The 14,105-nt window shown below is 36.3% G+C and overlaps 2 protein-coding genes across 2 annotated transcripts; one reads left to right on the top strand and one right to left on the bottom strand.

Moving 5' to 3' along the window:
- The first annotated feature begins 745 nt into the window (after positions 1 to 745).
- On the top strand, positions 746 to 10,587 carry LOC109192176 (probable ATP-dependent DNA helicase CHR12). Its single transcript, XM_019342759.1, has 12 exons — positions 746 to 1,157; positions 3,065 to 3,221; positions 3,901 to 3,965; positions 4,530 to 4,718; positions 5,015 to 5,164; positions 5,484 to 5,873; positions 7,002 to 7,261; positions 7,376 to 7,591; positions 7,698 to 7,905; positions 8,007 to 8,160; positions 8,760 to 9,362; positions 9,473 to 10,587. The coding sequence occupies exons 1-12, from the start codon at positions 879 to 881 to the stop codon at positions 10,219 to 10,221; spliced, it is 3,420 nt and encodes a 1,139-aa protein (XP_019198304.1). The 5' UTR covers positions 746 to 878; the 3' UTR covers positions 10,222 to 10,587.
- A 685-nt stretch (positions 10,588 to 11,272) lies between these two features.
- Positions 11,273 to 13,648, bottom strand: LOC109192168 (F-box protein At5g49610-like). The gene is made up of 2 exons (XM_019342751.1): positions 13,585 to 13,648; positions 11,273 to 12,740 (listed from the first exon to the last, which is right to left on the bottom strand). Exons 1-2 carry the CDS (start codon positions 13,604 to 13,606, stop codon positions 11,563 to 11,565), a joined length of 1,200 nt encoding a protein of 399 aa, XP_019198296.1. The 5' UTR covers positions 13,607 to 13,648; the 3' UTR covers positions 11,273 to 11,562.
- Positions 13,649 to 14,105: the final 457 nt, after the last annotated feature.

The following is a 14,105-nucleotide window of genomic DNA, read 5'->3' as shown; positions in this document are numbered from 1 at the left end:
CAAAGGGGATGTTCTGATAAAAAAAGACTAAAAGTGGACTGTCACCTATAAATTTAGGACCAAAAGTGAAATTAACTTTTGATTTAATTCAATAATGTTTTTATTTATTTATTCTTCCAAAAGGCTGAACCCTAACCCTAAGGGCCCCCCACACCCCGGTCCGACAGAGTATTTGGGAGGATGTAAAATGTTTTTATTTATTTATTTATTGTATTGGAGGATGAGATTGGTATTGAGTATATTGAAATATTAAATGCCATATTAATTTGCTATATCTTTAAATAGACTAACGTACAATTCATAGGTAAGATTGATAAAAGTTCTATTCGAATTTTACTTGTTTGTTTGTTATCATGTTATAAATTGTTTATTTACATGCACATAAAGAATCATGACATGCAAACTTTTATAATTAATAAAGCAAAAGATACACATATAATTTTTTTTTAATTGCAATTTTTTTTTGTGTGTGGATCTTAACATTCTAAATTGACTTATTTACCACCACAATGAGGCAAGAGAGCAATGCCACCTTCCTTAACCACCATTGATAGAACATTCCCCAATCCCCAGCCTTGGTTGTACAGTGAAAAGAAATGTTTCTGTTGGGGTGATTATGCAAGTTTATGAAACATTGAGGGGCCAGGGATGAAAAGAAGAAAAATAAGGGGCGGTTTTGTAATTTGGACCTTATCTGGTCGATATATGTATTGTTGAATCGTAGGGCAAGTGCGAAGGAGATTAGGAGAGTCTAATTTTTATATTTTCTTTTGGGTTTATGTTAGCGCAGCACAGAAACATAAATATTATCAAAATCAAAATCTCAAATAAATACTGCAACGGTCCTCTTCGCGCCCTCTGTTGCTGCTGCTGCTGCTATGGGGGCTCAGGTGGACAGTCAAGCTGCTGCCGCCGCCGGCGTCGGAGGGGGCTCGGCCTCTGCTTCTCTCGCTTCCCCTGTCGCCGCCGACCAGGACCACATCGAGAGCACCAAGACCTTGATTTGCGCCCTCAATTTCCTCTCTCGCAATCTCCCCCTCCCTCAGGACGTTTTTGATGCTGTTTCCTCCATCTTCCGCGCCGGTGAGGATGACGCCACTCACGATTGCGCCGCCGGTGAGACTGATAACGGCCTCGACAAAGCCTCCTCCAGTCACGTGAGTGCCTTTTGACTTGCAGATTTACTCTGATTTCAATTTTTATTGTGTGAGTTGTTCTTCATATGTTTCTATGTTTATCTAGAATATATAAATTATTGTTTATTTTTTAATTTTTTAATTTTTTATAGAAGTATTTACTTGAGATGTGTACTGCGCACACAACTATGTGAAGATTGATGTTTAATAAGTTTTGCTACAAATTCGATAAGAGAAATGTAATCCAGAGAAAATTGAAGAAGCAGCAGGAGTAGAAAGATCTAGAGGGGGAGGAATTGTAGGAGATGGAATTAGAGGGAGGTTAAGATGAATTACAAACAATTTGAGTTTTTCTCTAGAATGCCTCTTAAATCTTATCTAGGAGATGGAATTAGAGGGAGGTTAAGATGAATTACAAACAATTTGAGATTATCTTTAGAATGCCTCTAAATCTTATCTAGGAGATGGAATTAGAGGGAGGTTAAGATGAATTACAAGCAATTTGAGATTGTCTCTAGAATGCCGCTAAATCTTATCTAGGAGATGGAATTTGAGGGAGGTTAAGATGAATTATAAACAATTTGAGATTATCTCTAGAATGCCTCTAAATCTTATCTTATATGCACGACACTTTGGACTATGAAACAAAGGTGCCAATTTACTTATGTGTAGACTAATCATAACATAAAGATAAAAACTGAAAATGAACAAGACATGGCTAATTCTGTAACTGCCATTCTGTTAGAAATAACACAACACCACATCAAGCAACTAAATCCCCTATTCCAGTGATTCAATGTGAAATGATTAGCTTTAGTTGCCAAGACAATGACATTCCATTCAACACCCACATCTGCTAACATCAAACAATGCTGTCTCCCTGTGGTTATTAACTGTTTCACTTAGCACCCAAATTCAGCTTGCACTGACTTTTACTTGGTTGATTTGCATCTATCATAAAATGATAGAGCTAATCATATTGTCCAGGAGTTGATTACTTGTCATTTTAGATAAAAATTTTGAGTGGATATCTTTTTTTTTTTTACTATAAATTTAGCAAGGTACTGTATCAGACATTCAGACTGTGTGTTTGTTCATTCAGTATGGGGTGGGATATTTCTCATATAGGCAGAGTTAAGGCCACAAATGTTTTTCTTGACTCAAATGAACGAATGCCAACTTTCAATGAATTTGATTGCTTGAGTACATGTTAAAGATATTTTCATTTAAGAATTGGATGAGATGAGAAGAGACTGGCTTGTTAAATGCTGCCATGTTTTGAGGGAACAAAACCAAGCAGCCGATTGGCTTGCTAGACATTCTAGTCCTAATCTAAATTTTGTTTTGCTTTTGACCTGCCCCCTGGAGACTTAAGAAGGATTATCCAATGTGATGCCAGAGGGATGCCCTCCGCTAGAGGGGACTAGGTCATGTTTTTGCTTTTTGCTCCCGGGGCTTGGCCCTTCCTCTGTACTAAAAAAAAAGATATTTTCATTTAAGGCATCTGAGACATCAATCCTTCACTTTTATTATGATCATCTAATACATTTATAGGCACTCATAGCATAGGAAATCAGTGTTTTTTTTCCCGACTCTTGTGGACTGTGGTGGAAAAACCGATCTTAAAACTGCTTTGGACTAAAGGTGTTTACAATACAGATACTACAAGACTTTTCATTAATGACTCCTATTAAATAGATAAATTTCTCTTTTTAGATTTCATACATTTTTATAAAAGGAAATTGGTACTTCCCAAAATTTGGAATATGTACATACATGATATTATATGCTGCCTATCCCTACTAATTATGTGTACAGATAGTTTCAGAGAGAACTCCATCTGGGATAAAATGAGAAATAAAATCATTTATTAATTTCTTGTATTGTTTATTACACTTGTATATATGAATTGTGTATCTACTTTCCAGATTGGTTCAGGAATGGCAACTTATGGAGATTTGATGGCAGATTTTGAGGATTCATTATTGAAAGAAAAATCTAGTCGTGCGTCAGGTTCTCTGTTGAAAAGATCAAAGGAAATTCGTAATCAGAGCCTCATACATAGTCGGTTGACTGAACTTGAAGGTAACTGTTGCTTGCAAAGATGGTTGTATTAAATTGTCTCGAATATTCCATGACTAGCTTGGTGTATCTTGGTGACAGTGTTGTAAAAATTGGCCTAAGCAGCTGCCTAGGTTATAGGTGCCCCTAGGCCGAAGGGAAGAATGGGAAAATTGGCCTTCTATGTGATTGGCTGACTAGGTGGCCTACTGGCCTACTAGGGGGCTGTTTTTGTTGTTATTATTATTATTATTATTATTATTATTATTATTATTATTATTATTATATTATTATTATTATTATTATTATTATTATTATTATTTTGTTTCATTTGTATGTGCTATAGTTAGAGTATTATGTGTTTTTAGATTATTATGTGCTTTTGAGCATTTATATTTTATAGGAGGAATGCTTGCTAGAAGTCTAAAAAACTAGGATGCCATATTGAAAAAAAACCAAGTTTTTATTTTTTAGTTGAAAAAAAACCAAGTTTTTGGTGCTAATCATGAATTTTTGTCCATTTTAGCTAGCTGAATAGAGCAGTGGGGTTTAATGTGAATGCATTGGTTTTTGTTAATTACTCTGTATTAAATGCTTTATTAGTTTCAACTTTTATATATATATATATATATATATATATATATTTATTTATTTATGTATGCACAACACATAAACGGTTTTTTCAATTTTCATATATAACCAGAATTGCCAACTAGCAGAGGCGAGGACCTGCAGTCTAAGTGCTTGCTTGAACTCTATGGACTAAAGGTAAAGTGAACATTCAGTGTTTAAATAAATTATTATAATTTTTCCTTATATCAAATTTGTATGAGACAGTAGGCTGCTACTTGTCATCTTTATATTAACAGAACAGAAGTATTTGGTGCTGCAAAAATTAATTCTTCTCTAAAGTTTATTTAGTTCAACTTCAATTTAAAGATCTCCTTTATTTTTATTTTTGGAAAGTTTAATTTCAGAATCTATTTTTCTACTCTATTCAACAAATTTGTTTCCTATTTATCACATCTTGTTGAGACTATCTTTAACCTTTGAATATGTGATGATATGTCATCCATAAAGAAGTTTCTCATTCAATACGTTGCTAACTTTCTATGTTGTCAATAACTCAAAGGATGCAGTTGATTATGTCATGTAGTAATATATATACCTCTGTATTTTGTAGTAATGCTTGAGAACTTGTTTAAGTTGGGCACTTGCTAAACTTGTTCATGCACCCATTTTGTATCTCATTACCCATGGTGTGTTTTTTGGCTACTTTTCCTCCCTCCTCACCGGCCAAGAACATTTGTTTAATAATAATTTACTTTGCAGCTCTTGGAGTTGCAGCGCAAAGTTCGTTCTGAAGTGAGTTCAGAGTACTGGCTTCGAGTGCATTGCACAAATCCTGATAAGCAGTTATTTGACTGGGGTATGATGCGATTGCGCCGCCCTGTATATGGAATTGGAGATGCCTTTGCTGTTGAATCTGATGATCCCTTAAAGAAGAAACGTGATGCTGAGGTGATATGATCTGCAAAGTCTATTGATTTATAGTGGTTTAAGATGATGTATAGAGTTGTCTAGTATAATAGTATAATGATTAGACAATTTCTACAGGATTTTATTATTATTATTTTGAGAATTATGCCTACAAATCTACTCATTTCTCTCTTTAGTATAATATCAGATTGCCAGAGTAGAATTACTCCACTTCTCAAGAGCCCAACCACTTATCATCCATATCTTTAAATTGGAATATTTGTTGTATCTCGCTTGCTGATTTCCAGCCTTCTAATATGATTGAAATTGTGCTGCAGAGGTTATCAAGATTAGAAGAAGAGGCAAGAAACCGTGTGGAGACTAAGAAAAGGAAGTTCTTTGCAGACATACTTAATGCAGCACGTGAACTCCAACTACAAGTACAAGCTGCTCAAAAGCGTCGAAAACAAAGAAATGATGGTGTCCAGGTAGGTTCTTGCTTTCTCCTATTATTCCTACCGATATTTACTCAGCCATGTGGAACTAGGATAGGCTGAAATTGGTCATTCATTTCCTTTCCTTTTTAGAGTTGGAGGATTTGTGGGTTTGGGTAAAAGTTATTCTTATTGCGAGACACAAAAGAGGGTTGTGTAATTATTTTAACAATCTAATCAGCTAGAAAGGGTATACCTTCTTGCAAAGATATAATCTTCCCATATTATACCTTCTACAGAAATGTAACAATAGATAATAGCTCTTGAAAAAGATTACATTGGTAAAATCAAGTGCTTGATCTAATCTTTACAGGCATGGCATGGAAGGCAAAGGCAGCGAGCTACACGGGCTGAAAAATTGAGGTTCCAGGCACTTAAAGCTGATGATCAAGAAGCATACATGAAGTTGGTTGATGAGAGCAAGAATGAACGGTTGAGATTGCTTCTACAAAAAACAAATGATCTTCTTGGTCGTCTGGGAGCTGCTGTTCAACGGCAGAAAGATGCTGATCATGATGGTATTGAACCTTTAGAAGGTTTGGATGCTGATTTGCCCGCTTCAAAAACTGAAACTCCTGGGCAGTCAGTTCCCGAGGAAGATGAGGATATTGTTGATGGGGAATCTACTCGTGATGGAAAGGCAAATGATTTACTTGAAGGACAACGGAAATATAATTCAGCTGTGCATTCAATCCAGGAGAAGGTAAGGATTGCATGCTACTTTTCTTTTATCTGTGGCTTCTTTTTTTTTTTTTTTTTTTTTTTTTTTTTTTTTTTTTTTTTTTTAATTCCAAAATTTGCATCTGAGTTTATATATTGTAGCAGTCATAATATATTTTTCAAAATTTCAGAGGATTCGACAATGATGAGATCTTCATCTTGTTTTCTGTCTCTGGTTGAATGGTTGATTAGTTGATACATTATGTTGTGACCTTGTTTTTATTTTATTTTTCTACTTTCACTTTAACAGGAGGAGATCATGTAATGCTTGTTTAGCTACAAAAATATGTTTTCTACATTTCCATATTTTAAAAAAAAAAACTTTCTTAAGCTTTCATTTTCCATTGGAAAACTAGAAAAGATGTTCAAATTTAGTTGTTTTCTATCTTATAAAATATGATGAAGTTATTATGCAATTTGATTGCTCCCTTGTATAAAAATGCCAATGTGAGTGATAGGGTGGCGATGGTATTGGGTATTGGTGGATATTGAGTCGGTTCAGGCTTGGTTTGTACTATTTTGAATATCTAAGGCTTATCAATAACCTAAAAAGTAAGTGGATAATTGTGGTAGAATGGCACAGGGTGGCAATTGGCGGTGAAAGCAGGCAATGGTGGTAATGTTGGAAGAGGTGAAGGTAGATAGGGGTTATGTAGGAAAATTTTCAGAGGAAACTATATTTCTTTAAGTTGTACAACAATGTTATCCTCTATTTGTTTTAGAAAATAGCTCATTTTTTGAAAACCTCTATTTTCTAGTTATTGAATAGGCCCAATACTTTTTAGTGGTTCACATTGTCCATCTGCATTGTGGGTTGTTCAAATAACCGAAATTTACAAATATAAGAAAGACATATTTGTGTTGGGAGAATTGGAGCTCCAACCATCTCTGTATGAATCTGCTTGCCATATCTATTTGGTATTTGGGATCTCAATTGCCTAACATATGTGTCTATGCATGGATGCATATGCTTGTGCATGTTATAGCTACTAGCAGTTCTGTAATTTACAGAATGTTTTTGTTTATTGTTGCCCCAGAAAGTAAAGGGTTTGCTACATTAGAATTTGTATGTTAATAGAGTTAGGAATCTCATTTTCTGTATAATTTACAGGTCACCGAGCAACCAAATATGCTTCAGGGTGGAGAATTAAGACCTTACCAGATAGAAGGGCTTCAATGGATGTTGTCTCTGTTTAATAACAATCTAAATGGAATTTTAGCAGATGAAATGGGGCTTGGGAAGACAATTCAAACCATTTCTCTTATTGCTTATCTCATGGAAAACAAGGGTGTGACTGGCCCACACTTGATTGTGGCCCCAAAAGCTGTACTACCAAATTGGATTAATGAATTTAATACATGGTTGCCTAGGTATGGCCGTATGGGTACATTATATTGACTATCTGAATTCTGAAATGCTGTTGGATATGGAGTAACAGTCTCTATGCAAGCATGCTTCAAATTTCACTATTTTTCTTTTTGCAGTGCTGTTACTGTTCTTTATGATGGGCGACTAGATGAAAGGAAGGCATTGAGGGAAGAGTATTCTGGAGAGGGAAAGTTCAATGTGATAATAACGCATTATGATCTTATCATGAGAGATAAAGCATTTTTGAAGAAAATTCACTGGAACTACTTGATTATTGATGAAGGACATAGGTTGAAAAATCATGAGTGTGCTCTTGCACGGACTGTTGCAGGGTATGTTAATAAGAAATTTGAGCTTCATATTTACCACATCCAGTACATTTTTATCCCCAGTGCTTCCCTGTTCTGTGTTGTGAACTTGAATTTTTAATTTGTGCAGCTATCGAATTCGACGGAGACTTCTATTGACTGGTACCCCAATTCAAAATAGCTTACAGGAATTGTGGTCCCTTCTTAATTTTCTCCTACCAAACATATTTAATTCTGTGGAGAATTTTGAGGATTGGTTTAATGCCCCCTTCTCGGATAAATGTGATGTCACTATAACAGATGAAGAAGAGCTTTTGATCATTCGCCGTTTGCACCATGTAGGTTCTCCTCATATAACACTTAGCATCTTTTTTTTATTCACTCTTCTTCAATGTGCCTATACTCATTTTATGCTTCTACTTTAATTTCCAATTTCTAGGTTATTAGGCCGTTTATATTGAGGAGAAAGAAAGATGAAGTGGAGAAGTACCTTCCAGGGAAAACACAGGTTATCCTGAAATGCGACATGTCAGCATGGCAGAAATTGTACTATCACCAAGTGACAGAAGAGGGAAGAGTAGGACTGGGTACTGGTAAGTTGTATCTGCTTTTATAACTGTCTTTTGTGTGTTAAATAAAAGTTAGTGACTTAGTGCACACAGTAAAATTTGCGCTGCCTTGTTAGAGTTCTTCTATTTTGCTCCAACATCCTCAAAAATTATCAGAATATCAGATCTTTCAAGGCTCATTTCTAGATCTATCAAGTTGGAATGTAAGCCTTCTCGACTGCTAAGACCTTGTGTTCCTTTGATAAGCTTTTGGTAAAAAAAATTTCACTATTGTGAAGCCCTCTACCAAAGTAAAAAACACCAGTTATATGTCAAAATAAATGCATGGATGCTTTTGTATTTATGTTAATCTAAAGACTGCATTTTCTTTAGGTGAGAACTGAACTTCACCTATATAATGTTCATCTGATATTCTTTGGATGTAATTTTATCTTCCATACTACAACTTAATGTTTGTCATTCCACTATGGAGTAGTTAGTGATGAATTTGATATTTGCTATTCAACCCATATCTCCCTCTGTAATGAATGACCTCTTCATAGATTCTAGATTTCAAAAAAGTTTCATTTGCTTGTCATGTTGGAAGCTGAAAAGGGCTACTTATATGAAATTTAAATTTGCAGGAACTGGAAAATCTAAAAGCTTACAGAATCTGTCCATGCAACTCAGGAAGTGTTGCAATCACCCTTACCTCTTTGTGAATCAGTACAATATGTGGCAAAAAGAGGAGATTGTGAGGGCATCGGGAAAATTTGAGCTTCTTGATCGTTTACTCCCCAAGCTCCGTAAAGCTGGGCATAGGGTCCTCCTTTTCTCACAGATGACCCGTCTTATGGACATTCTTGAAATCTATTTGCAACTTAATGAATTCAAGTATCTTAGACTTGATGGTTCAACTAAAACCGAGGAAAGAGGTTCTTTGCTGAGACAATTCAATGCCCCAGATTCCCCTTTCTTCATGTTTCTCCTTAGTACTCGTGCTGGAGGACTTGGTCTGAATTTACAGACAGCAGATACTGTTATAATTTTTGACAGTGATTGGAACCCTCAAATGGACCAACAGGCAGAAGATCGTGCACATCGAATTGGGCAAAAGAAAGAAGTCAGGGTTTTTGTTTTGGTTAGTGTAGGATCAATTGAAGAGGTCATCTTGGACCGAGCAAAACAGAAGATGGGCATTGATGCTAAGGTCATCCAAGCAGGATTGTTCAATACAACTTCCACTGGTTAGTCTTCTATAAATTTTGCCTCAAACTTTCATATAAACTGTAATGATGTTCTCAGGTCTTGGCTTCTTTATTTGTTATTGACAGTGTCTTTGGTATTGCTTGTGCAGCTCAAGACAGGAGAGAAATGTTAGAAGAGATCATGCGTAAAGGTTCAAGTACCCTTGGAACTGATGTGCCAACGGAGAGAGAGATCAATCATCTTGCAGCACGGTCGAAAGAGGAATTTTGGCTCTTTGAGAAAATGGACGAGGAGAGAAGGCAAAAGGAGCGTTACCGATCTCGCCTCATGGAAGATTATGAGGTTCCAGATTGGGCATATGTTCAAGCCGATTCCAATAAGGGAAAAGGATTTTTACATGATAGTGCTAACCTCACCGGAAAAAGAAAAAGAAAAGAGGTTGTGTATGTCGATACACTGAGTGATCAACAATGGATGAGGGCCGTGGAGAATGGAGAAGACTTCTCGAAGCATTCTAAAAAGAAGAGGCAGGAACATCAGCCCGCAGCAGCAGATAATAACCCCTTGCCTAGCAACACGCGGGAGCATCAACACCAGTCTGCCCGGATCGATGCATTGCCTAATAAATGGAGCGACCAACAGCCAGTCCCGAATGACACATCACTTAGTATCAATACCGGAGGGGAGAAGAAGGCACAAGACACAAAAAGCGAAACTGTTTCTCTAGTCAACGAGGCAACAAGTGAAGACACCATCGGAACAACCTCAAAAAGGTTCAAACCAGTAGCTGCACCAGCGCCAACACCATCGCAGAGGAACGAGTATCACAGTTTGACAGGTAATTTTGATGGACTAACATGGAAAGCGCTCAAGAGAAAGAGATCGAGCCTGACATAACGAACTTAACTTTCGTTAGAAACATAGAACTTAGCATTGAAAGGACGAATTGCAATCCCAAAATTCGGAGGGGATGATGAAGGAAGGAATTGAAAATCCTTTGTGGTTGCTATATTGGTTCATTTGGGTAAAATATCAGGCGTAGTAGTGCACAGATAATCCAATCTGGTTTCTATATTAGTTCATATCAGGGTTACTAGTCCAGAGATAAGCAATCTTGGCTGGTGTCTCAATACCATATGCTGTGTACCCCTGACATGTCTGTAATATTTTATACACTAATAAATTAATTCACCAATGTATGCTGAATAGTTTGTTATTAAAATTTAGTGTAAAAATGTAAAAAACGTTTTTTTTTTTCTTTTTAATTTTATTTTTACCTCATTCCCTTCTGAGCTACTTGGTGTACTACTTGGTGTACGACAGGATTCCATGCTGTAATTAATTCCTATTGCTATAGTTATGTTCACACAGTCCTGTCATTGAACATTTGTCTCAAATGTGATGAACATTTCAATAGATTAATATTTAATTTAAACTTTAAGTTAACTGTTATATTAAACCTTTCAAGTTTGGGGGAGGTTGCCTTCTAGCATACCCTACGAGGTGAATAAGTGTGTTGATCATCTCGTCAATATTGGTTGAATCGTTGCCCACCAAATTGAAAGCTCTTATTGCATCAAATGCGTTTGGAGTCATACATCGTAGAGTGTGGTAACTAGTCTTTTCGGATTTACGAGCTCGAGATACAATGATGACACCTATGCAATCATCATTTCAAACATATTTAAGAAAGAATTTACATGCCGTTTTTTTTTTAAACAATATCTTGTGTTCGAGCACTATGGTAGAATAATACTCCGTAGTTATCAAGAAAAATCTTTCCATATGGAGTTTGAGTAATAGTAGCTCAACATTAAATTAGTAAGAGTCTAATGTGACTACCAAATATCGAAAGTTCAAAACTAGAATTCTTTAAAACAAGATAGAAAGACACATACTGTAATTTGTATAGGTATTAAACTGATATCCAAAAACTTGAGTCAGTTGTATGACATATTGCAAAAAGACTAATTCCCAAGAAACAAAGTAGGCCTAAGCAAATATACTTTGCACTTTTGCAGTAAAGTTTAAAGTATTTGATGTAGGAGCCATATATATATATATATATATATATCATTTCCTGTGGTTGCTATGTAGTGAACCTAAAAGAAGCAGAAAGCCACCAAAAGTAATGTGGAGTGGCACCAAAAGTTCAGGTATGGTCTATGAAGTTAACCAAAAAGGAGCTCAGGGTATGGTCTAGGAAGTGAACCAAAAAGAAGCAAAATGCCATGGCAATTAACCAAGTGGGACCAAGCTCATTGTGTATGGAATCACAATGGGAGAGAACATGGAGTTGGGTCCCAATGCAGAATAAGGGCAGAGCAGTTTGGCCTTCCTGGTGTCAAAGTTGAATGCATAGATGTCAGTTGATATCCTCAGCAACAACGTTGTATCCTTGAACGACAAAGGATTGATCCAAGGAAAAGTGTCGGTGGTGAGATGGCTTTCCAGTTTCTCGGATATGTGGTACATGCACTTTGGGTTCTCTTTCTCGAGCTCCTCCAAAGATATGAAGCGCTTTAGCGACCAACGAGATGAAGACCAATCCTCAAGTTCCCACACTTGAAGTCCATCCTCGGAGATTAGCACATACTGCAGCTTGCCTTCGGCTTCTCCCACGCACATCCCGGGTGTAAAATTGAGCTCAGAAGCGGGGAAAGGTTGCATAACCAAGCAAGACAGCTCGTTCTCGGGATCGAACATGAGGATGTAGTCGCCATTCGTAAGCCAAAACACAACTCCTTCAACAAAGGCACATCCCTTCTTCTGCAAATTATGGCTGCAAATGCAAACCTCTCTAGACAAAGTCCACGCTTTTGTTCGTGATGAATATATGTTAAAGGAGAATTGAATGCCATCTTCACCTTCATCTTCATCTTCATCTTCTACTTCAAAGTACGTTTGGCAAACTGTGACAACCTGAAAATCAGTGGAAACATCAATCTGACCTTTGAAGGGCTCGAATATGAGGGCTGTGCTGCTGTCTTTTGTGAGATTAGGCCACTGCAGAGTTATCCACTCCCTGTTCAGTGGGTTGCAGACATAAAACACCGGTTTCGAACAAGGGAAGCTACTACGGCAGCAAATAAGGCCATTGTTGGAAGACATGATGACCACATTCTCCGGGAGAAAGTTGAGAACACTTTTCTCAACTTTGGTGGAATCCCTGTCCACACTTATGTAGCTAACAGATTTAACATCACCATCACACCACTCATACCTCCCTTGAAAAAAGAAACCCGATAGCTGCTCTCGGGGTTTCAGCTGAAGCCTAATAAACGTGCGATCAGACACAATACACTTCCATTCTTTCGAAACAAACCTCACCCAAGCCAAAGTTTTAGAAGGCAATCTCCACAGAATTTCAACCAGCAGGCCTTGTGGAAGCCATAGCTCCCTCCTTTCTTCCAATCCTGACCACAGATTATTCTTTTAGTGCCATAATATCAAAGGCTTTAAACTACATGGAACATGATCAGAGATTATTCTTTTAGTTCCATAAATCAAAAGCTAAACTACATGGAACATGATCAGAGATTATTCTCTTAGTGCCATAAATCAAAAGCTAAACTACATGGAACATGATCATAGATTATTCTTTTAGTGCCATCAATCAAAAGCTAAACTACATGGAACAGCCTCATAGGCAAACATGAACAGTTTACAATCCTATTTGTAAAGTACACAAAGTTCATCTCCAACAGCAATACAAATTCAACTCACTTTACTGAATATTTAATCAAATGAAAAGCAATTCATGTAAGTAATACGCCATTTCAAATTCAACTCAGTTTACTGCATAATACTGTGCATAAAAGAAAAAAAAAAAAATGAACAAAATAATAGAGAGAACAAAAGTTCATGCTCCTATATCATTGGAGAGAAAATGAGAAAACAAGAGTTGTTCTTACAGAGACATCAGGGGCAGGGTATTAACAAACATACAACTAATTTCCTTTGGCTCTCAATTTCTCATCAAGAAAATGGCACATAAAAGAGAAAAAAGATCATATCTACTACACATTTCCTTATTTCTGAACCCTATATGTGTGTAAGTGTGTGTTTGAAGCATTGAAATAAACTCTATTCTTTCTGATCAACAAGATTACTGTTTAAAACTTAAAATTCAACAATGTTCTATGAAAATAGGAGCATAAAGTAAATGGGCAGAACGAGAAACACTAGCATGCTCCATATCAACATGTATTATGAAGAATCAAAGAAGCAAGAAGAAAGGGAAGAAGGTGAGAAAAAGACCTTTGAGCTTCTGATTCCTCATTTTTCAGGTGAAGAATGATGAGCGATCAACACAAGTCAGTATGCTCTCTCTCCATCTCTCTCACTGACTCTCTCTCTCTCTCTATATATATATATATACACGGAGTATATTTATATATGTCACGCTACCACCATCAGCCACTTTCCCACTACTAACTGAAAAATTTGCAGAACAAAATTTCTTTTTGTCCCGTTCAAAAATCAGAAAATTTGTACGGAGTATATACACTGAGGAAAATAATATATACACTCACTTTTTACTCTCAATTTATACTTCCTTTTACAAATTTTTGATATAGACACTTTTTTTAAGACTCAAATATCCTATCTTTGTTTATCATATCATGAAGTAAAAGTGTAATAGTAGCATTTGAGAGTACATGTAGAACTCTAACACTAATATAAATATATTTTTTTAATTAGGAAGAAAATTTGAAGCTATTATCCATTTATCTGGTGTGTATTGGGATTTGAATTGGTTGCAGTAATACACTAATATA

The sequence above is a fragment of the Ipomoea nil genome, unplaced genomic scaffold, assembly GCF_001879475.1.
Source record: "Ipomoea nil cultivar Tokyo-kokei standard unplaced genomic scaffold, Asagao_1.1 scaffold1769, whole genome shotgun sequence".
Classification (NCBI taxonomy): domain Eukaryota; kingdom Viridiplantae; phylum Streptophyta; class Magnoliopsida; order Solanales; family Convolvulaceae; genus Ipomoea; species Ipomoea nil.
The sequence above is the reverse complement of the archived record's forward strand: the minus strand, read 5'-3'. Positions and strand labels throughout refer to the sequence as shown.